The sequence below is a fragment of the Pelophylax lessonae genome (assembly GCF_965119305.1).
Source record: "Pelophylax lessonae genome assembly, chromosome: 11".
NCBI lineage: Eukaryota > Metazoa > Chordata > Amphibia > Anura > Ranidae > Pelophylax > Pelophylax lessonae.
In genome coordinates this window covers 137,034,220-137,062,160 of record NC_138778.1, presented here as the reverse complement: position 1 = coordinate 137,062,160, position 27,941 = coordinate 137,034,220, and the positions used below count along the sequence as shown (strand labels likewise).

Sequence of the window (27,941 nt, the reverse complement as noted above, 5' to 3'; positions counted from 1 at the left end):
TATGGCCCATTACTCTCAAACCAAGATTTTACTGTAGTTTAATCATTTGAGGGTCAGTTATAGGAGAGTAAGGAGGGTCAGTTATAGGAGAGTAAGGAGGGTCAGTTATAGGAGAGTAAGGAGGGTCAGTTATAGGAGAGTAAGGAGAGTATGGAGGTGCTTAAAAAAAAAAGAACCGGAAAGTTCAGCCATGCGCAGAATTGCGTGTTAGTGTCGCTTGTTGTTAGCAACTGCGACCGATTATATGGTTCCCACTCTAGGACACTGTCTCATTCCAGGAAATAGGAAATCTGGAATTCGATTGTCCAGCAAGTAAATGCAGAAGGGGACATTGCCCTCAACACTGAGACATGTAGGCGACGTCTAAATGACATTAAAGTGATGATTAAAAAAAAAGTTGCGATTATGGCAAGACATCAACGCAACACTGGTGGAGGACCTCCAGCAAACATCACATTCACCTGCTATGAAGAGGAGTTAAAGGAGTGCCTTGGGCCCGACATTGTCAGTGGAGTACCAGGACAACATGATTCAGATGCTCACATTAAGTAATTTGAAAAAAAAAATTACATTCAATATAAATTTATTTATTTTTCTAAATTAATTGGAATTTTTTTTTTTTGCACAGTGTTAAGCGAAGCAGCAGTGGAAGATGATAATCAGGGCAATGAGACAATGCTCCTGTTTAACAATGATGGTAATAATTTTTTTTATATTTTTTTAAACTGCTTGCCGCCCACCCACAGATCATTTCCTGGGGTGCGGTCGGCATGGGCAGGCTCCTGTTTAATAGCACATTGCGCGCACATTGTCCTGTGACCTCTGTGTCTACTGGAGACAGCTGATTTTGGGTCCCAGTACTAGGCCGCTTTGAGCAGTAGCAGCAATCAGCCTCTGATAGTTTTGTTCAGCAAACAGCAAGCTCTAAAATGAAACTGACCCAGGACCACAACCGCTGACTTTGCCCCCGTTTACATTGTGCAGATTTGACATGCGATTTGACATGTCAAATCGCATGCCAAATTGCCATGTATTGCCAGCAAGTACGCCAGGCAAATCTGTGTGACGCTGACTTTGTGGTGCCGCACTGATTCACAAAAGTAGTTCCTGCACTACTTTTGGCAACTTCGGGGCAATTTGAATAGACATCTGTAAATTAACCCGCACAGATGTTTCTCAAATAGACCCCAAAGTCAGACTAAAATGTGATTTCAAACCTGCATAGTATGAACCTAGGATGGATAGTGGTGGCAGATTTGTTACCATTTTTTTTTCTATATTGGTTTTAAACCCCTGTTGGCCTACAAACGCACGGCCAGGATGCACAGGTGTATGTAAACCACAGTCATAATACACATGTGACATACCTTGTTTCCCCAAAAGTAAGACATCCCCCGAAAACAAGACCTACTTACAGTTTTGCCTCTTGCTGAAATATAAGGCATCCCCCGAAAATAAGACCACCCCGATAATAAGGCCTCCCCCGAACCGTAGCGGCGGGCGCCGCCCCGCAGCTCACTGTTGGCCGCAGCGCAGCCGAAGCAGACAGAAAGTGCAAGGTCTCTTTTAATCAGAGAGCCCGCACCTTCGCCAGGACAAGCTGCCGCCTGCTGCTCACTCTGCCCTGACGGAGTCTGGCTGATTCACAATTAGACAATGAGTCACATGGGGCTGGAGTCATGCACATTGTGTGGACACACAGGGGTGACTGAGGTAGGGGGGGAATGTCTGATAAAGGGGTGGGGGGATGTCTGCTAAAGGTGTCCACTGGCACAGGGGTGAAGGCAGTGGGATCACTTAAAATGACACAGGAGGATCAGAAGGGGGAATCAAAATGACACAGGGGCAGGGCCGGCCCTACCATGAGTCCCGGTGGGACCATAGGACCCAGGCGGCACTTAGAGAGGGGCGCTTCTCTGCTTCGGCTATTGCTAAAAAAAAAAAAAAAAAAAGGTCCATGGCCGGCCTGACATGCACACTGCGAATGCGCCACCGCCGCTTGGGAAAGCCCGTAAACGTTTGGCTGTTTCCGGGAATAGCCGAACATGTACGAGCGTTCCCAAGCGGCGGCGGCGCATGCGTGGTAACGTGTTGGCGCTGGGGGGCGCCATTTTTAAATCCTAAGGCTCCTTTAGAAACAGGTAAGGTAAGTGAGACTGCTCCACAGCCACACTATCTGCCATTATACAGGGCTGCAGGCATACTACAGAAGATGCAGTGCTGCGGGCATGGTACATGCCCGCAGCACTGCATCTTCTGTAGTATGCCCACAGCCCCGCATTCTCTTGTACCATGCCCGCAGACCCGCATTCTCCTCTACCATGCCCACAGCACTGCATTCTCTTGCACCACGCCAACAGCCCTGCATTCTCATGCACCATGCCCGCAGCCCTGCATGCCACTGTGGCACTATAGACAGTAGAAAGCCTGGTGCGCTTATCTGCCCAGTGTCTACTGCTCTGTCCTGCTCCTCCAATTGCCATACTACAATGTCACAATCGGGAGCATTACAGGATACATATGGATTCAAATCATAACTTTGGGGAGTGGTAAAACCCTGCAGTACAGTCACGGTTTTACTGCCCCCCAATCTTTACCCCCCTTTATCTTCTGAGGCAGTATTCCAAGCTGTACTCATGTCCCAGCAGGAGTGAAGCACCCTGTTGCATTTGGTGGGTGCTACAGCATGACCATCGCAATCCTTTAATGTAAATGGGGCCACTCTGCAAGTGCTTCACAACTAAATGTTTCTGCAGAGTCCAAGGGCTTAAAGCAGGTGTTGAGAAGGCAACACAATGCTTTCGGCTTTAACCCCTTGTTTGCTGTACTGCAATGGGTCACGCTTGGCAGGTGCTACACCCACCAACCAAGACAGCCTATACCAGTGATGGCAAACCTTGGCACCCCAGATGTTTTGGCACTACATTTCCTATGATGCTCAACCAGATTGCATGAGCATCATGGGAAATGTAGTTCTAAAACATCTGGGGTGCCAAGGTTCACCATCACTGGCCTATACTATTATGCCCACCGCTAGCCAGAATAAGAGGTGGAGTGTAGTTTGTATCACTCCGCTTGGGACAGGAGCTCGCACTAAAAAGTGCATGTGTGAAAGTGCATGTGTGCCTGACTGCAGGACATCTACTGGCCAAAGAATCCTGGGCATACCGCAAGTGGCTCCTTGGGGGTAGCATTACATGGCATATATCTATATTGTTTATATTTGTCTCACAGATGGTACAATTACATAGGGAGTTATGGTCCACATATCTAAGAGGTGCCTTATCATCAGTATTCTAACGGAATTGTTTATATTCTGATTAATGTTAACCAAATAATTTTTTATATGTTTGTTTTATTTACAGATAACACTGGAATCATTGCAACTATTTCAAATGCAGAAGATTCTGATAACACCAATAGTAAGTTAAAAATGCCCTCATGTATATCATTAATAATATCTTTAAAAAATAACCAAATCCACGCTACAATTTGAAGATGGTTCAATGTTGTTATAGCCTAAACATTTTTTACCTTAACGCATTCCTTGTATTGAGTTAAAGCGGAGTTCCGGCCTCGGGGGGTCAATTTGAGCTAAAAATTAACCCGGGAAAGTCAGGGCTAGTACATTCCATAATGGATAGCCTCTGAACTGTCCCAGGTCGCACTTACCTTTTAGAAGAAATAATTACCTTGAAAATTTCTTCTCCAGTGCTGCCATCTCAGGTGTGGGCAGCTGAAGCCGCGGCGTCCCTCTTCATGTCCTCTTTCGTGTCCTCTTCGTGACGTCGGAGACACACAATGCACTGCACCGGCCCCGCTCGTCACTTCCGGTGCAGGCGCGGCATCCCTGCACAGCTTATGGGCATGCCAAGAAGCTGTTTAGCAGTGAATACCGCGCATGCACCGGAAGTGACCGGAAGTGACGAGCGAGGCCGGTGCAGGCGAATTGATTCCTGGGAGCGATAAAGTTCAGCTCCCAGGAATCATCGCAAACCGGAAGTGACGGCGCGCCGCGGCTGTAGAGGGAGGAAGTGGAAGGAACGTGAGTATATTTTCTTCTATAATAAGGTAAGTGACCCAAAAAAAAAATCGCCATTATCCATTTCTTTTTCAGGTTCCCCTTAGCAAGTGGATGGCCCAAAATAGATTGTATCGCTTTTGAGTCCGGAACTCCGCTTTAAAACATGTTTAGGCATCAGCATCCCCCCTCACCCCCCCCTTCCATTTTACTTACCTTAGCCCGCATTCGAACAAGCGCTGTGCATGTCTGCAGCCATTTGTTCCCACTGCTGTCAATCAAACCCTTTGATGATGAAGCAGGGGCAGGGCCAAATCTACTGTCTGTGTAATGGACGTAGCATGGGGCCCTCGGGAGCAAGCATGCACAAATAATCCCATTGGAACAGGCTTTCCGTGGGGACACTGTACAGACAGGAGGGGCAAGGAATGCTGGGGTGGTGGGGAGATAAGAGGAGGTTGATGACCGTTCTGTGGAGTTCCATTATACAGAGCTGGTCAGTATAGACATGCTTGTTATTTAAAACCAAAATTTTACCTTTACAATCTCATTTAGTTTGTTGTATTTTCTTCTTTTTGTAGTTCCTGTTGAAAATCCTATGACTTTTGAAAATGAAGCTGAACCATCAAATATGGGTAACTATGTATTAGATTACTTACAAGGATTACAAATATATAACTTCTATTGATGAGTTATAAGCAAACATGTTCCTTGTTTTTTATTAGAACCTCCTGTGGTTGACGAAACACCTCAGAGGGATCCCATTAATAATGAAGAAATACCAAATAGTAAATCTAAAAACCCTTACAATACTGAAATTAAATTAGATTTTTTAGTGTAGACCAATATGTTTAATAATTTTATTTGTATTATGTTGCAGTTAATGAGGAAGGAAGACTTCAGACATCCAATAATAACTCCAACACCTGGTCCCATACGAGTCCCAAGAGGGAAAAGGAGAAGAGAGCTCTTGGCCCTAAGAGAGGAGCAAAACAATAATGCGTCTATGATTTTGGCTCAAACGCTAAATTCCTTGGTGGAAAATTTAAAAGAGAGGCAGCAACACCAAGACCAGGCACTGCAAGAGCAGCGCAACTACCAAAGTGCTCTGCTGTCAGAAATAAGAAGGCACAATAACCTGGCTGAATCTCAGCAAGTGTTATTCAGAGAAATGCTGGAGGAGCATAAAAAAATGGCATCTGCACTTTTTTTCGTAGTGGGGTCTATGTCACAGCAGCTGGGCCCCACTGATCAATCGTAAATTATTTTATAATTATTATAATGTTTTACTTGTTTGCACATTTGCACTGTTAAGAGTTGTGTGGTTTTATTCCCAAATAAAATTATTTGAATGAAATATTTTTATTTTCTCTCATTTAATACACAATTATTTTTATTTGTAGGCAAAGTGTGTGATTTGGGGCTATAATTATAACTAGGCCTATTCAGAGTGCGAGACATGACTTCGTAAATACCTTAGATCACTGGTCTCCAAAAAGTGTCTCGGGGCCAAATGTGGCCCTTTGCTTGATGTTACACTGCTCTTGGGGCACTATTTTCATCCACCGATGCCAATGAAAGGGCAGAATTCCTCCAAATGACACCAACACTGGGCCAGCATTCTTCCCAAGTACACCAAAGATGGGGCACAATTCCTCCCAATGCTACCAACAATGGGGCCCAGTGAAACAAATGATAGGAATCAATTTCTCCCACTGACACCAAAACTGGGGTGCTAGTTCAACTAATAGTAAAGATGGGACATTTATTATTCTCACTGATGTCGGGACCTTTTCTAATCCCCTTGTCCACAGTCTAGACCAGTGTTTCTCAACTCCGGTCCTCAGGGCACACTAACAGGCCAGGTTTGCAAGAAAACTAAAATACATCACAGGTGATCTCATTTGCTGCTCAGTGATTGCAGTATTCTAGTCTGCATCTCCCCAAGGTAATACTTAAAATCTGGCCTGTTAGTGTGCCCTGAGGACCGGAGTTGAGAAACACTGGTCTAGACCCTCTTGAGTCAGAAGGAAAGTAAACTGTCCCTTTGTTTAAAAAGTTTGGAGACCCCTGCCTTAGACTATCACTAAAGTAGTTATTTTGGGCGTATTTGAACTGTCCTTGCATTTTTGGGCCTCTAGCAATGTGATAGGCAGTCAGTACATCAGAAATGATCAAACACACAATGTTTTTGCTTATTTTTCTTATAAAAAATTTAACTGAATACATTTCTGCATTAAAATACTGGTAAATTAAGTGAACGTAAGTAACATTTTTTTTTTTTTTTTTAGTTTTCAGTGTTTTGCCAATGTCAGAATTTTTTTAATATAATAACAAAAACATCTTATTGCAGCATGGCTTTTTGCCAATCAAAGTGTGACAGCTTTGAAAACTGTTAAATGTCCTGGCAAGGAGTGTTCGCTGTAAAATGTGTGCTATTGCAGTCGAACATTTTGGCCCCATCTTGAGCTGTGGTAGGGTTCATTCCTGTCAGACAGCTTTCCCGCTTCAGATTCTTAGTCCTTGATTCCAAGCCTAGTAAGTGCAATCAGTAAAGCACCCTCCTTAGCGCTGTGGCTGATGTGCCCGGGTCCTAATTTGGCCATCTTCCTCTACTGCTCTGTATCTGTTAAATTAATAACATATTATAGTACATATTAGCATTAATGGTTTTTATTTTTTGTTAAATTACATTTATACTCTTCAGCATATTGAAACATCATTTTAATATATCATCTGTTCCCCACCAGCTCCACGGTAAAGAAATTAATCTTGACATGACAATTCATTCCTTTTTAATTGTGAAGTTAAGAGGCTAATCCAACTGCTGATCTAACCTCTGGATGGACACAAAACATTTTTTTTTTTATCTATACAGAGGCTTGAGAGGGTCTGTGACGTGACCTAAAAGTGATCTGTATCCTGTTTTCAACTGTATAGCCTTCAGGGGAGCCAAAGGAGAAGTATGACCAAAAAGGATTTGTCATACATTCTCTTTGAATGAAGGTTCTTTTTTTTCCGGTCTTCTGTAACCTAATTATAAAATATATTATGTAATTATTATATTTTTAATGGATCATAGTACATGACTTTATAAAAGCAAAAGTTTACAATTTAAAAAAAAGGGAATCATAATCACCTTGGTGGATGCTGCATCACCGAATGATGTTTCATTCCTCTGTGAACAGAGAGCGGTGACTGTCAGTCGCCAGCTCTTTGCTCTGCCCCTCCAGCTCTCACTAGAGCACCAAGCAGTGGATGAAGGAGGAGGGAAGAGCGCCACTTGAGTGCAAGATTATGATTTATTATGACATAAATATGTAGTAACTTACATTAAAGTAAGGATAAAAGCGTTTGTCAGGTCCACACAATCCAGGGTGCCTCAGGTTGACTTCAACTGAAGAAGGAGTGCGCATGCCCTGCCCGGGCCCTCGCTCAGACTCAGAAACGCGTCTTGAAGCTCCCTCAGCCATCTTGCCAGTTTCCTGCCGCTGACGTCAGACGCCTTCCGGTTACCTCCACAGCCGCATCTTTCTGATCTGCCCGATCGCCCGGACGCACACAGCCAGCTGGTCTGGCGCTCTGTACCTGAGGCACCCTGGATTGTGCAGACCCCTCTCACCATCGTGGAACCGTTTTGGACCTGACAGACGCTTTCATCCTTACTTTAATGTAAGTATTTATGTCATAATAAATCATAATCTTGCACTCAAGTGGCGCTCTTCCCTCCTCCTTTATCCGTTTAGAGTTGACTTCACTCTGTTTGAATGAGCTGCGGACCACCCTTGGATTGCTTCTAAGAACTGTCATAAATTTGCACATGGACTATTAATCCCCCCTGTGCGAACTGTTTTTGCCCCACCTGTGTACATCAACTCTTTTATCTGCCATTGTTTCAGCTTATATCTATATGAACTCTTTGACCTTTGACCTCTGAGCACCTAAACCAGTCTCTGTATCTACCAAGCAGTGGATAGGTCGTGAGCAGCTGGTTCAGTCCCTCACTAAGAAAGTAAGCCAGCTTTTGCCACTGAATCTTGGTGGATTTCAAAATAGAATTTGGGATACCGTCAAAGTATGTAACGGCCCAGTGACGATTGTCCAACAGCATAGTATAGAACGTTGTAAGGTGAATAAGGGTTACAGGAGTGCAGAACCAAGTGCACTGATCTGACACAAAAGAGAAGTATAGCGAAAAGAGCTTTGGCCTCACTTCTCCTTTAAAATGATATTACAGGTCAAAATTATTTCTTTTACATAATAAACAGTAATACTTACCTGCTATCTGCGATTTTGCACAGAGCAGCCCTGATCCTTCTCTTGTGGGGTATCCCACTTGCACTTCTGGCACCTCCTCCCACTGAGTGCCGCTATAGCAAGCCACTGGCTATGGAGTCACTCATGTGTGCTTGCTTACGAGCCAGTTCTGTGTGTCCATTGACGCACAGAGGATAGTGGCGGAGCCCTGCCCGCTGCTACATCCTCAAGTAAAAAATGAAATAAAGGAATCATTGTAAATATTATACTTACATATACAATGCCAGAAGTCCATTTGAACAGGATAGGATCACAAATATTAAACTAATTAGTCGTCCTTCTTTGTAGATCCTAGAAAACATAAAATTAAATTTAAATGAAAAAAAAGCTCATTCCAACAACATATTTACATAAACCTGAAAATGATGACATAATTACCCTGAAATGGTTCTCAATAAGTTTTCGACGGACCCGATTCCCTAGGTCTGAGGAATCTTCAGAGGCAGCCGGGAGTGCCGGTATTTCTGGTGGCAGATCATCATTGATGTGCAAGTCTACATTGTTTGCAAGTGCAATATTGTGTAGAATTGCACATACAATAATGATATCTGACACCAGTTCCGGAGAGTGCTGTAAAAACCCGCCAGTTTTTGATAGGCATCGGAATGTCGATTTCCACATTCCAAATGTCCTCTCAATAACTGAACGGGTACGTATATGTGCACTGTTATATCTAACCTCGGCTACAGTCTGAGGATTCAACAGAGGCGTCGGCAACCAAGATCGACATCCATATCCTGCGTCTCCTAGAATAACAAATGAAAATATTTAAAGTGATATTCAAAAATTGATTTAGATAAATAATAAAGAAACGTAAATTTACTTACCCACCAGCCAGCCCTCTGGCATTTGTCCTCTTTCAAAACGTTCAAAGAGTGCTGACTGCCGCAGGATATGGCTGTCGTGGCAACTTCCGGGAAACCCAGATCTGATACTCATAATGCGCTGGTGGGAGTCTACCACCACTTGCACATTTAAAGAGTGAAAGCTTTTCCTGTTACGGAATTGCTCCTCTCTATTATGTGGTGGTATCAGCGCAATATGAGTACAGTCTATGGCTCCCAGGCAATTTGGCATCCCTCCTTGTCGGAAAAATCCAACCTTCACCTCTTGCCACTCTTCATTGGTTCTAGGGAAAGGGATGTACTTATCCATATGTTTCTTGATAGCTTTCAGAACCAGTTTCAGGAATCTAGAAAGACTGGGACGACTAATTCCAATGATGCGATCACATGAAGGCTGAAAGTTACCCGTAGCTAAATAATTGAGCACAGCCATTAACCTGACCATTGCAGAGATGGCATTGGTTCTCCTTGTCAGGGGCTCAATTTCTTCAGCTATAAGGTGGTAGACCTCCATGACCCCCTGACGATTCAGCCGAAACATGTCCTCAACATCATTGTCAGACAGCTCATCCAGGACTGTACGTCTCCGGAACATACGAGGCTGTCTAAGCCTAACATTTGTGATCCTATCCTGTGTGATGCGAAAAGCTGCTGCTGCAGCTGTTACAGCTATCAGTAAGATGGTCTCCTCAATGTCCAATAGCGTTGTCTGAAATAAATAATTATAATAAAATATATAAGATTTCACAACGTTGGATCTTTTTGGTGACTATCATGCATATATTACATATATATATATATATATATATATATATATATATACATATATATGTGTGTGTGCGGGAATATATTTTTCTACTTTTAAGCCAGTACATCTTGTACTGATAAATCTATCTCAGAACATACACATAAAAATAATGGCTCTATTGCATATAAATTTGTGATCATGTGACAGTTGATCACTCAGTTCGCAGTCTTCCCCGAGCAGAAAGCGGTGACTGTGAGTCACTGCGCTCTGCTCTGTCCCCTAGAGCGCTCACTGGAGCAACGGGATATGAAGTGGGAGTGAGCTGCTTACTCTGGCTCTCAGCAGTGCCATGGAAGACTGAGCCAGATGCTGGCAGGGATCTGGGTGTCTCATGAGGGTGTTAGCAATTATACCCGTATAACAATTATATCCGTTAACAATTAAACCGCTAATGGTCAGAGATGAGCGGTGATCCCCAGGATCGCCGCTCATCTCTGTTTCATAAAAGGACACCTATGTGATAAGATATAGTGTGATAAAATGAGAAGTGATTGGGAAGTGTGTGATAACATGAGCAGTAGAGATGGCCTTGCGGTTCGCCCGGCGGTCGGTTCACGGCAAATTTTGCTTACACATGCCGTCGTTCGCGGCGGCCATATTAGTTTATATTGGGGAGAACTTTGACCCATGACACAGCCGTCAGGTGGAACGGGACAGCCAATTGTAACATTCCAGCACATGGACAGTCCCCCTACACTACAAATAGATCTGAGCTGTTTGCCATTTCACATTCCGCTTTTTGCCAGTTTAGGGAGAGGTCTGCTGTGCTCATGAGGGAGAGTTTGCTAGACACATATAGAGCTGTGAAGATCCACAAAAGTCCTTTTCAGGGCTGGTATTTCAGTATAGGCCTTCTACAGTCTCTTTTCAGGTTAGGGACAGGTATCGAGTGGGTGCTTTAGGGGCAGTTAGAGATTGGCTGCAGTGACACAAATCGATATGCTAATGTCCACTAAAGTCCTTTTCAGGGCTGGTATTTCGGTATAGGTCCAATCTCTCTTCAGTATAGGGGACAGGTTATCCAGTCTGTGCTGTAGGCGCAGTTAGAGATTGACAACTGCAGTGACACAAATCGCTCTGTTAATGTCCACAAAAGTCATTTAAAGTGCTGCAATGTCGGTATAGGGTCTATTACAGTTTCTGTAGTATAGGGTCAGGTATCCAGTCGTTGCTGTAGAGGCAGTTAGAGATCGTCAGCAGTGACACAAATCGCTCTGTGAATGTCCACAAAAGTAATTTAAAGGGCTGCAAATTTTTTGGTATTGCTGTGCAGTGCACTAAAAAGGGGGGGGGGGGTAATCCACAGTATAATATACTTTGTAGAAAGCATATTATAGTGGATTAGTACTAGTATTGTGCACTGTGCAGCATTGTGACAGGTGTGGTGGTGAGACTGAGCGTTTCTGCAGCAACACTACACACAGTGACAAAATCACTTATAATGTATTATAACTAGTGTGATAGACCAATTGCCCCCCCCCCCCCCCCCCAATACCACATATTGAAGTTGGGTGTTATCAGAGTATACTTTTACATGTTTATTTGTGTCATGCAACAATATTGCCTCGATTGGTGAGTGAAGTCTGGTACACACAGCCCCAAACTCACTGGCCAATTTTTTGAACTGGTGTGATAGACCAGTGGCCCCACAATACCACATATTGAAGTGGGGTATTATCTGAGTAAACTTTTTCAAGTGTATTTGTGTCCTGCAACAATATTGCCTCGTTTGCTGAGTGAAGTCTGATACACACAGTGCCAAACTCACTGGCCAATTTTTTGAACTGGTGTGATACACCAATGCCCCCCCAATACCACATATTGAGGTGGGGTGTTTTTTAACAGTATATTTTTCTAAGAGTGTATTTTAGTCCTGCAAAAATGTGGCCTCTTGCTGTGTAAACAGTGCTACACACAGTGACAACAGGTACTGGCCAATTATTTGTAGAACTGGTGTAATAAACCTGTGGCCCCCCAATACCACATATTGAAGTGGGGTATTAACTGAGTAAACCTTTTCAAGTGTATTTGTGTCATGCAACAATATTGCCTCGTTTGCTGAGTGAAGTCTGGTACACACAGCACCAAACTCACTGGCCAATTTTTTGAACTGGTTTGATACACCAATGGCCCCCCAATACCACATATTGAAGTGGGGTGTTATTTAACCACTTAAGCCCCAGGCCTATTTCGGACACTTTTTGTTTACAAGTTAAAATCAGTATTTTTTCCTAGAAAACTACTTAGAACCCCCAAACATTATATACAGTGCCTTGCGAAAGTATTCGGCCCCCTTGAACTTTTCGAACTTTTGCCACATTTCAGGCTTCAAACATAAAGATATAAAATTGTATTTTTTTTGTGAAGAATCAACAACAAGTGGGACACAATCATGAAGTGGAACGAAATTTATTGGGTATTTCTAACTTTTTTAACAAATAAAAAACTGAAAAATGGGGGGTACAAAATTATTCAGCCCCCTTAAGTTAATACTTTGTAGCGCCACCTTTTGCTGCGATTACAGCTGTAAGTCACTTGGGGAATGTCTCTATCAGTTTTGCACATCAGGAGACTTAAATTTTTTCCCATTCCTCCTTGCAAAATAGCTCGAGCTCAGTGAGGTTGGATGGAGAGCGTTTGTGAACAGCAGTTTTCAGTTCTTTCCACAGATTCTCAATTGGATTCAGGTCTGGACTTTGACTTGGCCATTCTAACACCTGGATATGTTTATTTGTGAACCATTCCATTGTAGATTTTGCTTTATGTTTTGGATCGTTGTCTTGTTGGAAGACAAATCTCCGTCCCAGTCTCAGGTCTTTTGCAGACTCCATCAGGTTTTCCTCCAGAATGGTCCTTTATTTGGCTGCCACCACCATGTTTGACAGTGGGGGTGGTGTGTTCAGGGTGATGAGCTGTGTTGCTTTTACGCCAAACATAACGTTTTGCATTGTTGCCAAAAAGTTCGATTTTGGTTTCATCTGACCAGAGCACCTTCTTCCACATGTTTGGTGTGTCTCCCAGGTGGCTTGTGGCAAACTTTAAATGACACTTTTTATGGATATCTTTAAGAAATGGTTTTCTTCTTGCCACGCTTCCATAAAGGCCAGATTTGTGCAGTATACCACTGATTGTTGTCCTATGGACAGAGTCTCCCACCTCAGCTGTAGATCTCTGCAGTTCATCCAGAGTGATAATGGGCCTCTTGGCTGCATCTCTGATCAGTCTTCTCCTTGTATGAGCTGAAAGTTTAGAGGGACGGCCAGGTCTTCGTAGATTTGCAGTGGTCTGATTCTCCTTCCATTTCAATATTATCGCTTGCACAGTGCTCCTTGGCATGTTTAAAGCTTGGGAAATCTTTTTGTATCCAAATCCAGCTTTAAACTTCTCCACAACAGTATCTCGGACCTGCCTGGTGTGTTCCTTGTTCTTCATGATGCTCTCTGCGCTTTAAACGGACCTCTGAGACTATCACAGTGCAGGTGCATTTATACAGAGACTTGATTACACACAGGTGGATTCTATTTATCATATTAGTCATTTAGGTCAACATTGGATCATTCAGAGATCCTCACTGAACTTCTGGAGAGAGTTAGCTGCACTGAAAGTAAAGGGGCTGAATAATTTTCTACGCCCAATTTTTCAGTTTTTTATTTGTTAACAAAGTTTGAAAAATCCAATAAATTTCGTTCCACTTCATGATTGTGTCCCACTTCACTTGTTGTTGATTCTTCACAAAACATTACAGTTTTATATCTTTATGTTTGAAGCCTGAAATGTGGCAAAAGGTCCAAAAGTTCAAGGGGGCCAAATACTTTCGCAAGGCACTGTATATATTTTTTAGCAAAGACTCTGGAGAATAAAATGTCGGTCATTGCAATATTTTTTGTCACGCGGTATTTGCGCAGCGGTCTTTAAAACGCCATTTTTTTAAAAAAAAATACGAAAAATCACATTTCACTGCATTTCAAAAATACTAAACAGTAAAGTTAGCTAATTATTTTGTATATTGTGAAAGATGATGTCACGCCGAGTAAATAGATACCCAACATGTTACGGTTTAAAATTGCGCACACCCGTGGAATGGTGACAAACTACGGTCAATTGAAATCTCAATAAGCGACGTATTCAAATTTTTTAACCGTTACCAGTTTAGAGTCAGAGTGTAGCTCTTTTTTTTTAAATTATTGCTCACCCTCTGGCGATCGTGGCAATACCTCACGTGTGCTTTGAACAGTGATTTCATTTGCGGCTCGACTTCCGTATACGTTTCTTTCGTGCGCGAGCTAACGGTGACGGGGGCGGCTAAAATTTTTTTTTTTCCGATTTATTTTTTAACTTTATTGCAGGTTTTTAAAAAAAAAAAATCTGATCACTTTTATTGCTGTCACAAGCAATGTAAACATCCCTTGTGACAACAATATGCAGTGACAGGTACTCTTTATGGAGGGATCGAGGGTCTAAAAGACCCTCGACCCCTCCACTACACTTTCATGTATGCAAAACGCCGAAAACAGCATTTTTGCATACGGTCATTTTTTAAATCTGCCGCCTTTTGCAGCAGAGTAACCTGGAAGTGACGTCATGGACGCCACCTCTGGGTTACGTCATCGGAGACCCAATCAAAGCTGCTTCTGGCTTAGATCGGGACTCCATCCAGCCGGCGGACGCGCCGGGTGGATGCTCGGGTCTCCCGATGGGACGGGAGGCCCGGGCAAAGTCATGGAAGGCGGCGGGAGGGCGTGGAACGTTGCGATCGAGCGGCTCCCGAGCCGCATCGGTCGTTACCGACGGAAAGCCGACCATCGGCTCTAAACCACAGTACCGGGATGGTGCCTCTAGCTAGAGGCATCATCCCGGTATAACCCTGCAAAGTTTGCCGACGTAGCCCTACGTCACCTTGCGGTAAGTGGTTAACAGTATTATTTTCTAAGATTGTATTTTAGTCCTGCAAAAATTTAGCCTCTTGCTGAGTAAACAGTGCTACACACAGTGACAACAGTTACTGGCTAATTATTTGTAGAACTTGTGTAATAAACTTGTGCCCCCCCCAATGCCACATATTGAAGTGGGGTGTTATCGGGGTGTTACACTTTTTCAAGTTTATTTGTGTCATGCAACAATAATGCCTCGTTTGCTGAGTGAAGTCTGGTACACACAGAACCAAACTCACTGGCCAATTTTTGGAACTGGTGTGCTACACTAATGCCCCCCCCCAATGCCCCATATTGAAGTGGGGTGTTATTTAACAGTATAATTTTCTAAGAGTGTATTTTAGTCCTCCAAAAATGTGGCCTCTCGCTGTGTAAACAGTGCTACACACAGTGACAACAGTTAGAATGCCTAATGTACCTTCAGCCACAAAATACAACGTTCTTAGATGTCAGGTAAACCCATGTTGGCTAATTTTTGGGGCCTTTTATGTCTGACACTTCTTTATCCTGTGAATGCCTAATGTACCTTCAGCCACAGAATACAAGAAGTAAGTGTCGGCCAGTATAGGCCCCAAAAATGAGCCCACATGGGTTTACCTGGCAGCTAAGAACGTTGAATTCTGTGGCTGAAGGTACATTAGGCATTCACAAGATACAGAAGTAAGTGTCGCCCAGTATAGGCCCCAAAAATTAGCCCACATGGGTTTACCTGACAGCTAAGAACATAGCATTCTGTGGCTGAAGGTACATTACGCATTCACAGGATACAGAAGTAAGTGTCGGCCAGTATAGGCCCAAAAAATTAGGCATTTAATGGACATGAAATGCCTTTTATGCCGCTGTATTTAGCGAAGACAAGGACCAGGAATTGTTGTGGGTGGATGGTGGTCTGGCGGATATTTGTGGCCTGTGATGAGGAATTTCAATGAAACGTGGTCTACTGGTGGTCACATGTGTTGAATTCCTCAGAGATCCATACCTTATTCATTTTTATAAATGTGAGGTAGTCTACACTGTCATGAGCTAGGCGAGTGCGCTTATCGGTCACTATCCCCCCTGCTGCGCTGAACATCTTTCGGGCAGGACACTGGACGGGGGGCAAGCCAACAGTTCCATTACAAATTGTGCAATCTCTGGCCAGAGGTCAAGCCTGCCAACCCAATAGTCCAGGGGTTCATCATTCCTCAGAGCATCCACATCGGCCATTAACCCGATGTAGTCGGACACCTGTCGGTCTAGGCGTTCCCTGATGCTGGATTCAGAGTACAGCTGTCAATGGGTTGGCTGAAAGAAGGATCTCATATCTGAAGTGACCAACCCATCTTCAAACCGCCCTCTTCTTGCAGGCGCTGTTGGATTGCTACCCGCAACTGTCTCTCTGTGACTGGAAATTCCTCTGCCAGCGCATGCAAAAGCAGAATGCAGCATTTCTCGCAGCAAGGCCTGGAAGTGCTGCATTCTGAACGCCCTCTGTGATTGTGGTAACATTTCCACCATTTTTTGTTTGAACCGGGGATCTAAATACGTTGCCACCCAGTACTGGTCCTTGCCCTTTATGCTTTTCATACGGGGGGTCCCCCTTAAAACACGGGAGCATGAAGGCCCCCATTCGCACTAAACTGGAAGTGGTGTAGTGGCCTGGCTCCAGCTCATCATCCAGGATGTCATCCTCGTTCTCCTCTCCCCATCCACAAATAACACCAGGGATCCCAGAAAGGTTTAAAGCATGCTCTTCTTGCTCCTCCTCATCCGCCCCGACACCATCCTCCTCTGACTCCTCTTCAGACTCCTGTTGTTGACTTGTCTCAGATGGAGTAGCACCCCCTAGGAATTCATCCAACATTGCGACTTCCTCATCTTCCTGCTCCTTAACGGCTTGATCAATGACACGACGCAATGCATGCTCCAGAAAGAAGGCGTAAGGTACGATGTCACTGATGGCACCCTGGCCTTGACTGACCAGTTAGGGGATCTCATCGAATGGCCGCAGATGTCTGCATGCGTCGTGCATGAGCAGCCACTGGCGAGGTGAAAAAAACCCAAGCTCCCCAGAACCAGTCCTGCCACAGAGTTCGTACAGGTAATCGTTAACTGCACGTTTCTGCTGGAGCAGCCTATCAAGCATATGCAACGTTGAGTTCCATCGCGTCGGGCAGTCACAAATAAGACGCCTGACGGGCAGGTTGTGTCGCCGCTCAATGTCAGCAAGGCGAGCCATGGCTGTGTAAGATCTTCTGAAATGGCCCGAGATTTTCCTGGCCTGCCGCAAGATGTCCTGGACCCCAGGGTATTTGGCAACGAATCGATGCACGACCAAGTTCAGGACGTGTACCATGCATGGCACGTGTGTTATTTTGCCCTGTTTCAGCGTGCTCAGCAGATCGGCACCGTTGTCTCACACCACTTTACCAACTGTCAAATTGAGCGGTGTCAGGCACTGATCTGCCTGTGAACGCAAAGCTGAAAGGAGTGCAGGACCAGTGTGGCTCTTGGCTTCCAGGCACAACAGACACAGCACAGCATGGCAACGTCTCACCTGACATGTGGAATAGGTTCTGGGGATCTTGGGTGGCGCAGCGGAAGAGACGGTATCAGCGGAAAAGGAGGAGTCAGCCGAGGAGGATAGGGAGGATGGAATAGGAGGAGGAGAAGAAGAGGCAGGCCTGCATGCAATCTGTGGCGATACAACCAAATCTACACGGGTGCCACAGGTTACATGCTTGACGGCCATCAGAAGGTTCACCCAGTGGGCAGTAAAAGTGACATTCCTTTCCTGCCCGTGTTTGCTAGACCATGTGTCTGTGGTCAGATGTATCTTGGCACCAACACTGTGTGTGCCAGAGATATATTCACTTGCCGCTGAATATGGCCATACAGCTCTGGAATGCCCTTCTGAGAGAAATATTTCCTGCCTGGGACCTTCCATTGTGGTGTTCCAATGGTCACAAATTTCCGAAAGGCCTCCGAGTCCACCAGTTGATATGGCAGTAGTTGGTGGGCTATCAGTTCCGACAAGCCAGCAGTCAAACGTTGGGCAAGAGGGTTATCCGGCGTCATCATTTTTTTACGCTCCAACATTTGGGCCACGGAAGCCTGCCTTTTTCCAGAACAATGTGACGACGGCATCATGGAAGGTGGAGTGGAGGACAATTGTGAGGAGAGAGGAGAAGAGGCTGGAGGGTGAGAGCCTGGAGTGTGGCTTTGTGGGTTCTGACGGGGTTGCTCCCACTGGGCTCAGTGATGGGAGTTCAGGTGCCTTCTTAAAGCGGTCGTCCCTAGGTGAGTGTTGGGATTACCGCGACATATGCGTTGACTGCAAAGGCTGCAGATGGCAACACTGTTGTCAGCAGCGGACACATTAAAAAAACCCCACACTGTGGAGCCATGTTCCGGCGTCCTGGGAACGCCAGATGTGACTGTACATGGTTGATGGCTCGCTCCTGATACAATTGCAGTCTGCTTTGTACCTCTTGTGCAATGCAAGTTCCGCCTGCTTCTCCTCCCTATCTGCTGGTCCGTCTCTCCCTCTGAACTTCCCTCCTCTTCCTCTCTTGTGGCCACCCACGTGACGTCCATAGACACGTCATCAACCACGTCACCTTCCCCACCACTAACATTCGAGATCTCGGAGTAGGCAGCAACAGCGGGGACCAACCTCCTTGGGCTGATCTGGGTACTGTCGTCAGACTGCTGAGTGGAGGCTGTTGCTACCTCCTCTTCCTGATCCGATTCCAACAATGGCTGCGCATCGCAAACGTCTTGTGATGGATCGGAAAATAATTCCAGTGACTCAAGCGGAGGGTATATGGTGGTGTTGGTGATGGTGGTGTCTTTGGGGGTGCACACAGCAGAGAGTGAAGAGGGTGCAGATAGAGAGGATGAGGAAGTTGCAGAAGAGGAAGGCTGAGTGAGCCACTCAACCAAGTCTGGTGCGTCCTTTGACGTAATCAAATGCACCTTCTGAAACTTCACACTTAGGCTCTGGCCTACTGCTCCTGCCCTACCCCTACCACCCCTGCGTAAGGGCCTGCCTCTTCCTCTGTCTGTCATTTTTTAAATTACCCTGTGACAAAAGTCTCTAGAGAATCGCAGTATATCTGGAAAAAGGTATATAACACCCCGCTTCAATCTGTGGTATTGGGGGGCCAAGGGTTTATCACACCAGTTCTACAAATAATTGGCCAGTAACTGTTGTCACTGTGTGTAGCACAGTTAACGCAACAAAAGAGGACACATTTTTGCAGGACTAAAATACACTCTTAGAAAAGTATACTGTTAAATAACACCCCACTTCAATACTTGGTATTTGGGGGGCACTGGTTTATCACACCAGTTGTACAAAAAATTGGCCAGTAAGTTTGGCACTGTGTGTATCAGAGTTAACGCAGCAATAGAGGCAATATTGTTGCAGGACACAAATACACTTATACAAGTATACTCAGGAGATAAAAGGGGTTAGTGTCAGAAAGGTCCTGCCAGAAGACAAGTTGGCAACCGCAGGTAAGGTCCTACCCCTTGAATTTCCCAAGGCTAATTGGCAAACGTGAAAGCGCTAGCATGTGAATTTGAGTGCGCATGTGCACGCTAATGTGCGCTGCGCACCTGATGACAGTTCAAGCATCAAAAGGGCTATTTAAGCTGGATTTGCTCCCAGGATCAGGGCTGTCTCGTCTACAGCATTCTGTGCCAGTCCTGCTTCCTGTTACCTGTGTTGTTCCTGAAATCTTGACCCGGCTTGCCTCTGACTACTCCAGTTCGCTGCCTGCACCGACCCCAGCTTGTTCTTTGACCATTCTCCAGTCTCTCAACTTGTACCTGATCTGACTTCTCTGTGTATGACCCGGCTTGTCTGACTCTGCTTACATTCCAGTATTCCCCCGAGGCTCCCTAGTTGCTGCATTGATCCAACTACTCCCAGGACACCTGCCTCCTTCTGGAACTCTATGCTACCAGCAGTCCTGCAGCCTGCACGTCCACCGGCACTCGTGCGACTCTGCGCTTCCTGTTTACTCTATCAGGGGCTCTGAGTCAGAGGTGTAAGAGAGGCCTTCCTCTGCACATTCAGGCTCTACCTACTAGGTATGTGACCGTACGAGACAGCCATGTCTGATCCTGAGCGAGGAACCTCTCCCCTGTAGGGATGATCGAACCTTTGAAAAGTTTGGTTCGACCAGAACACCCGAATTTACCGAAAGTTCAGTTTGGATTCCAGAACCCCATTGAAATCAATGGGACCCGAACTTCTGGAATAAAAAAACACAATTTTGAAGCCCTAAAACCTAATAAATGCACCTAAAAAGTGCCTAGGGTTCTGGGTCATGCCCCAGGGACTATGAATCAGGCAAAAAAAAAGTTCTTAAAAATTGTCATTTTTGATAGAGAGCCAATTATTGAAAAAAAAATTAGATTTCTTTGGATTTAGTGTCTGGGGATCTAAAAGGTGTACCTGTGAAGTTTCAGCTCTGTAGCATGTACAGAACCAGAATTATAGCATGGCAAACCTTCAAAAATGACTTTTTTGCTTAACCACGCCTTTCTTTTGCTCCTAATCAACTGCACAGCCAATGTGTATGATGGGGACATAATGCAGTGCACTGGGAACAAGATTAGAGTTTTTTTTGGAAAAAGGTCTCTTTAAATGTGGATATAATTAACGGGTGTATTTTCACAATGGGGCTATTATTACCAAATGTTTTCAAGAAGTCAAAAGATGTATGTAGATGCACTTTATTTAATGTAAAATGGTGTTTGGTGCATTTTAACTTGAATTTTCACAAGAAACAGACATACTGTATTTTCTGGCGTATAAGACTACTTTTGAACCTCAAAAAAATCCCCCAAAAATGGGGGGTCGTCTTATACGCAGAGTGTAATATCTCCAAGGTAACCTAAGTATAAGTATTACCGGTAGATGTAATCTCTCAAGACGCTGACTGTGTGGGAATCCTGTACCGGTATACCGTATGTACCGTAGCTTCGGCTACATACAGTGTACCGCACTGAGCCAATCAGGGAGAGCGATGTATTCTATTATTGAATGCAAAGCCTGCTCGGATTGGCGGAGTAACATCAGCCCGCCTCTCTGACTCTGCCAATTCGAGCAGGCTTTGCATTCAATAATAGAATACATCGCTCACTGTGATTGGCTCAGCGTGGTATACTGTATGTAGCCGAAGCTACGGTACATACGGTATACCGGTAAAGGACTCCCGCACAGTCAGCCTCTTGAGATTACATCTACTGGTAATACTTTTATACTTAGGGTACCTTGGAGATATTATGAGAGATTACATGTATTACAGTACTTGGGGTACCTTGGAGATCTATGAGAAATCTGATGTTTTTCAATGGTGTTGCCTTGCTTCGGAAGGGGGGTAGTCTTATACGGCGAGTATAGCCCAAAACCTATGTTTTAACTTGAAAATTAGGGGGGTCGTCTTATACGCCCAGTCGTCTTATACGCCGGAAAATACGGTATATGCACGGATACATTGAGGGTTAGGGTTAGGGGTAGGGGCCACAATGTAGTGCACAGCGAACAAGATTAGAGATGTTTTGGATGAATACTGTTGTCTCTTGACATTGAATAGAAGTAAAGGATGCTTAAAAATTGGGCCTTTGGTGGTGCCGACGATGCCTTGACACCATAACCCTATGAAAGTGCTGGTCATGAAGGCAATAATTGCCTTTGTAAGGAAAAAAATTGCAATGATATGCATCTGTGAAACAGGTGCGCAAAAATTGCTGTTTGGGTGTTGGCGGAGCCATACCACTGTAAGCCCAAAGAGCTGGTGTTGAAGTAGGCGAAAAAATTAAGAAGATGTGTACCTGTGGATCAGGTGCACAAACATGGTATTTTTGGTGTTGGCGGAGCCTCCCCACCGTAAGCCCAAAGAGCTGGTGTTGCAGAAGGCCAAAAAATGATAAAGGTGTGCACCTGTGGAACAGGTGCGCAAACATGGTATATTTGGTATAACTAAAATGAGGTTCTGTGAACCTAAACAGAATGAGAGGCGGGTTGGAGGGTGGCACCCTGGTCCAGGCTTAAACTGAGGCTCAGCGGCCACATCGCAACGATAGACTAGTCTACAAGGTCTGCATCAGGTGCATCAAAGCTTGATAGCCACGACTGATTCATTTTAATGAATGTCAAACGGTCTACTGAGTCGGTGGAGAGTCTCGTTCGATGGTCTGTGATGAATCCTCCTGCTGCGCTGAATGCCCGTTCCAATAGGACACTGGAAGCAGGGCAGTCCAATAACTCCATGGCATACTGGGCCAGTCCTGGCCAGTGGTCTAATCTTAAGACCCAGTATGCCAGTGGATCGGCTTCATCACATGAAAAGCCCTCTGTGTCACTTTGTGCCCTGACGTAATCGTCCACCATGTGATGCAGACGCTGTTGATGCGATGTGGCAGCTGAGAGGCCTGGGCGGTGAGGACTAAAAAAAGACCGAAAGGCATCCGTCAACCGCACGCCTTCTCCAACGCTCCTCGTGACCCGCAGTAGAGTCCATGGTAGGTTGTCCCCGCCCCTGCACCCTACGGGAGTCGGGGAACGTGTTCACCAGAATCCTCTTGAGACTGTCCTCAAGAGATTTGATCCTGTGGACTCTCTGGGTGGATGGGAAAAGCTCTGAGACTTTTGACTTGTACCGGTGGACAAGTAGGGTGGCCAACCAATAGTGGTCAGTCTCTTTAATGGCCTTGATTCTGGAGTCCTTTCGCAGGCTCTGAAGCATGATGTTTGCCATGCGTCGCAAATTAGCAAAGGCCTCAGAATCTGACTCCTCGGGTTTACTCAAAATGACATGATCTTGAACGTGCTCCTCCTCCTCCCAGCCACGTACTACTCCAAAGTGTCCCGCGGGAGTCAAACTAGGCCTTGCAGATTGCCGCATGTCTTCCTCCTCCTCAAAGCCTGCAAAAGCTCCCAAAGAATTGTCCTCCTTCTCCTCTTCCACCCCTGGATCCTGCTCGGGCCTCTGGGAGCTAGGCATAATGGGGTCAGGATTCTCAGGATAAAAGGGGCCTTGAGAGGCAAGGAAGTCCTCCTCTTCCTCCTGCTGCTCTGCCTCCAGTGCCCTGTCCATAATGCCACGCAGAGTGTGCTCCAACAAAAACAGTACCGGTAGGGTGTGACTGATGCATGCGCTGTCCCGGCTTACCATCCTTGTGGCCTCCTCAAATGGCGAGAGGACAGCGCATGCATCCTTAATCAAAAGCCACTGCCTTGGCGAAAAAAAGCCCAGTCGCGCTGAGCCAGTGCTGGTGCCGTACTCACAGAGATATTCATTAAGGGCCCTCTGCTGCGTGTACAGGCGCTGCAGCATAGCTAAGGTGGAGTTCCAGCGGGTGGGCATGTCACAGACGAGGCGGTGTACCGGCAGGTGAAACTCGCGCTGCACTTCAGCCAAACGAGCAGTGGCACTGTACGACCACCTGAAGTGACTGCACACCCTTCTTGTCTTCCTTAGCACATCCTGCATTCCCGGGTATGAGTTCAAAAACCGATGTACCACGAGATTCAGGACATGCACCAGGCATGGCACATGGGTCAACTTTCCCTGCCGAAGGGCAGGCAGGAGGTTTGACCCATTATCGGTAACCACCATTTCTGGCTGCAGCTGGCCTGGTGTCAACCACCTCTGGGCCTGTGCCTGCAGAGCCCCAAGAATCTCAGGGGCAGTGTGTTGCCTGTCCCCTAGACACACAAGCTGCAGCACTGCATGACACCTTTTGGCCTGAGACATTGAATATGATGAGGTACCACGTAAGCATTCAAAGGGCTATTCTAAGGACCATGCTGCAGAGGAGGGAATGGAGGAGGATGAGGAGGAGGAGCAGGAGGGGGTAGAAGTGATCGATCTACCCAGATCAGCGACACCACCAGCTGTTTGCAGACGTGGGGGCAATACTGGCTGCAGCACCGAGCTCTGGCTACAATCCCTTCCGCTGGCAAGCAGTGTCACCCAATGAGCAGTGACAGATATGTACCGTCCCTGCCCATGTTTGCTTGACCAAGTGTCAGCCGTCAGGTGTATCTTACGGCTGACTGACTTGGCCAGGGACGACACTACATTGCCTTCCACATGTTGGTATAGGGATGGCAGGGCTTTGCGGGCAAAGTAATGCCGACTTGGCACCCGCCACTGTGGAACTGCACATTTTGCAAAGTCGCGGAAGGGAGCAGACTCTACCAGGTTAAATGGTAAGAGTTGCAGAGCCAGTAGTTTTGCCAAACTACTGTTTAGACGCTGGGCATGTGGGTGGCGGGGAGTATACTTTTTTTTTTAGTTCCAGCATGTGTGGAATCAAAATTTGCTGTCTAGATGTTACAGCTGGTGGTGTGCTGGAGGTAGATGCGACACTGCCTGCTATATCATCATCCCTGTCAGTGGAGGCTGCCAACAGGTGACGAGTGACTATAGCAGGGACAGACTGATGTGCAGGTGGAGCACGAGGAGGACTAGGAGGCCGACTGACCGATCTTTGGCCCTTTTGCGGGTTCTTCAAATGCTCCTGCCAATGAGCCAAGTGGTGGGTTGTCAAATGCCTGGTTAGGCAGCTTGTACCCAAGCGGTTGAAATTTTGCCACGTTTTATTCCCTTATGACAAATCTTGCAGATCGCAACTGTTCGATCTGCATGAGATGTCTCAAAAAAGGCCCAGCAAGAAGAGGATTGTATAGTGGCCCAGGAGACAACAGGTGCGGCCTTAGATGGAGTGGGCCGTCTGCTCTCCCCTGTTGCTTGCTCTGCCTCCTCCTCAACCTCAGACCCAACATCAGACTCCATAAAGGACTGAGCATCAGGCGTGGCCCGGGAGACAACAGGTGCGGCTTTAGATGGAGTGGGCCGTCTGCTATCCCCTCTTGCTTGCTCTGCCTCCTCCTCAACCTCAGACTCCATTAAGGACTGAGCATCAGGCGTGGCCCAGGAGACCACAGGTGCGGCCTTAGATGGAGTGGGACGTCTGCTCTCCCCTCTTGCTTGCTCTGCTTCCTCCTCAACCTCAGACCCAACATCAGACTCCATAAAGGACTGAGCATCAGGCTGGAGTAGATGGCCGACACTGTGGTCAAACAGCTCAGCTGACTCCTCTGCCATGTCTGAAGTTGGGTCTAAGGAAGGACTTGAGGTGGACATGGACTCATCTTTATTTGCTCTGCCAACTGCAGAAGACTGACCGCATTTCTCTGCCTGGGTCACTGTAGTTGCAGATGATGACGATGATGAGGGTTTGGTAATATAGTCCACCACCTCCTGTACATACTGTGGACGTATAGCTTGGCCACTGCGGGAGAACAATCGCAATGGTGGCCTGGCTGAGGACTGACCACCACGTCCACCCTTGCCTCTAGACACCTTAGAAGCTGTGCCCCTTTCCGCAGCAGGGCCACGTATGCCTTTCCTTGGTCTACCTGACATCGTTTTTCACCGCGCAGAGTTGCCAAAGCATCAGTGACAACTCACACTGCTATGCGACCCAAAGTTGTCGCTAAATACAGCAGCTGTGTGTGACGCACAGTAGCAAAGCCTTTTGCACAGTGGACTTAACGCTTACCAGAACAGGCGTTAAGTTGTCACTGAGGTTTTGGCAACTCTGTGCGGTGAAATTCACCTGCAAAACGCACACTGCTATGCGACCCAAAGTTTTTGCTAAATACAGCAGATGTGTGTATCGCTGCAATGTATTTTGCTGACTAGCAAGCACTTATACCTGCTGTAGATATATCAGCAGTGCAACGTGCTCACTAGACGGAACCCTGACACTTTTACTATCCCTACAAAAACTAGATTGTTGAATCTAACTATAGTGGTATATAGTACCCTAACTACACTGCATATCCCTTTCCTCACACTAAAAGAACAGCTCCATACAGCAGAAGACAATTTCTAACTGACACTGTCCCTTTATTTTTTATTTTTTTCTAACTCAAGCAAACAGCACAATCGCTGTATTTCTAACTACACTGACTGTCTGTAAGCTGAATGCTCTTCTGCTGATATGGAGCTTTAGAAGCACATGGCTATGCAGCAAACGTTGTGTAACAAAGCAGGAGTAACAGAAATGCTTCCACTCTCTTCCACAGCCTCTGTATTACTGTGCTAGAGGTTAGGCAGGGCTATGTTATATACTGGGGGGCGTATTCACTCCTGATTGGCCTCTGGTCCCCGTAGTCACTCCAATCACGTTCCTAGCAGACTCCTGCCCCCTCATTGGCTTTTGCTGACGTTTCTGGGCCAATCACTGGCTTTTAAAGCCCACTTCCTGTGCCTTTGCATTTTGGACGGTTCTGGTGACCGAATACCGAACTTTTACCTCAAAAAGTTTGGAATTCGGCCGAATTTCGAACACCCAATGTTCGGGTCGAACCGATGGTCGACCCGAACCGTTCGATCATCCCTACTCCCCTGGATGAATTATGCCAACACCTGGCCGGCCTCACACAGGCCGTCAAGAACCTGCAGGAAGGTTGAACACGTTCCTCCAACCGTGTATAGACACTGTCAACACCATCCACAGCTTCTAATGCTGCGTCCTCACCTTTTGCTGGGAACTCTGCACCATCCACAGTTGTGATGCTCCCACCAGAACCCAGAGTACCTACCCCCGAAAGGTTCTTGGGTGATCGCAGCAAGTTCAGGGCTTTCTGCACCAGTTGCGAACTTTATTTTGCCTTACAGCCATGCACCTTCCTTTTGGAGACCACGAAAGTCGGGTTTGTCATCTCCCTGCTGCAGGGGGAACCCCAAGCATGGGCTCATCGTCTTCTAGAGCAGAAAGCCTCTTCACTGGACACCATGTCCTCTTTCTTCAGCGACATGGCCCTGATCTATGAAGACCCTCAGCGAACTACCACTGCAGAAGCCGCACTCCTTTCCCTCCAGCAAGGCCGCAGAGCGGTCGAGGAATATGTTTCCGATTTCAGGCGTTGGAGTACAGACACAAATTGGAATGATGCGGCGCTCCGCTACCAGTTCCGCATGGGTCTTTCAGAAGCCCTAAAAGATGAGCTAGCCCGAGTTGGGGTCCCACACTCGCTGGACGATCTTATAAAGTTATCCATCCAGATTGATCAGAGATTGAGAGAACGCAGGGCGGAGAGATCTGCTGGACCATATCGCCCTGTGTGGATGTTGCCTCGAGTAGCTAACTCACCAGCCACGGCTTCTTTTGAACCCTCAGCACCTGCTCAGGATGTGCCAGAAGCCATGCAGCTTGTCTTACTCCGTCCTTCGCTTACCAACGAGGAACGACAACGCATGCGGCAGAACAATCTGTGCCTTTACTGCGGGGAACCAGGCCACTATGTGAGAAATTGCCCAGCCAAACTCCGTAAGTGGTTCTCTATCTCTTCTCCCAAGTCCCTAGCCCTGCCAAATGGTTCTTCTCATCTAGTTCTCTCTGTTCTGTTACAGCTTCCAGGAATAACTATTCAAGTGCCGGCTATAATTTATTCTGGGGCCTGCAGCTGCTTCATAGACTTATCCTTTGCCGCTGTACACCGGATACCCTTACAGTCCAAGGCCTGGAAGCTTTCTGTTCATCTGGCAGATGGATCCACCATCAAATCTGGTCTGACCAGACTATCGAGGTTGAGCAACCCTCCCCACCCCCCCACACACACCTGTACTCAATCAGTGTCCACCATCAATTGGATATAGGAGGAGTCCCCTGTAGTGCATTTGCACATTTTCCCCAGCAAGGAGTATTATCTCCAAGGGTTAGAATGGCTGGATTCATCTCTTTTTCATGGATAGTGTAGGACCCACTGATAATGGGGTACTTTGACGCAGTAGTGGGCTTGAGCACGATATGGCCATATGGTGGGACCAAACCCCCATTTTTATTTATGGATTGTCTTCAGATTTGGTAGTTATTTCTTTTGCATTTGCGCACTATTCTTTTTTAATATACATGTCTTTTGGTTCATAGCTGCAGCAGCTTTAGAAATACATGGGTATGCTCCCCCAAATTTTTTGCCTGTTTATTATGTATTCGGTCTGACCAGA

The 27,941-nt window shown here is 46.1% G+C and overlaps 1 protein-coding gene across 1 annotated transcript; it reads right to left on the bottom strand.

Moving 5' to 3' along the window:
* Window positions 1-8,602: 8,602 nt before the first annotated feature.
* LOC309567431 (putative nuclease HARBI1) lies at window positions 8,603-26,496 on the bottom strand (the record flags this gene model as incomplete). The annotated part of the gene is made up of 5 exons (XM_082272830.1): window positions 8,603-8,629; window positions 8,717-9,084; window positions 9,166-9,892; window positions 10,262-10,444; window positions 26,473-26,496. 5 exons carry the CDS (start codon window positions 26,494-26,496, stop codon window positions 8,603-8,605), a joined length of 1,329 nt encoding a protein of 442 aa, XP_082128956.1.
* Between the last annotated feature and the right edge of the window lie 1,445 nt (window positions 26,497-27,941).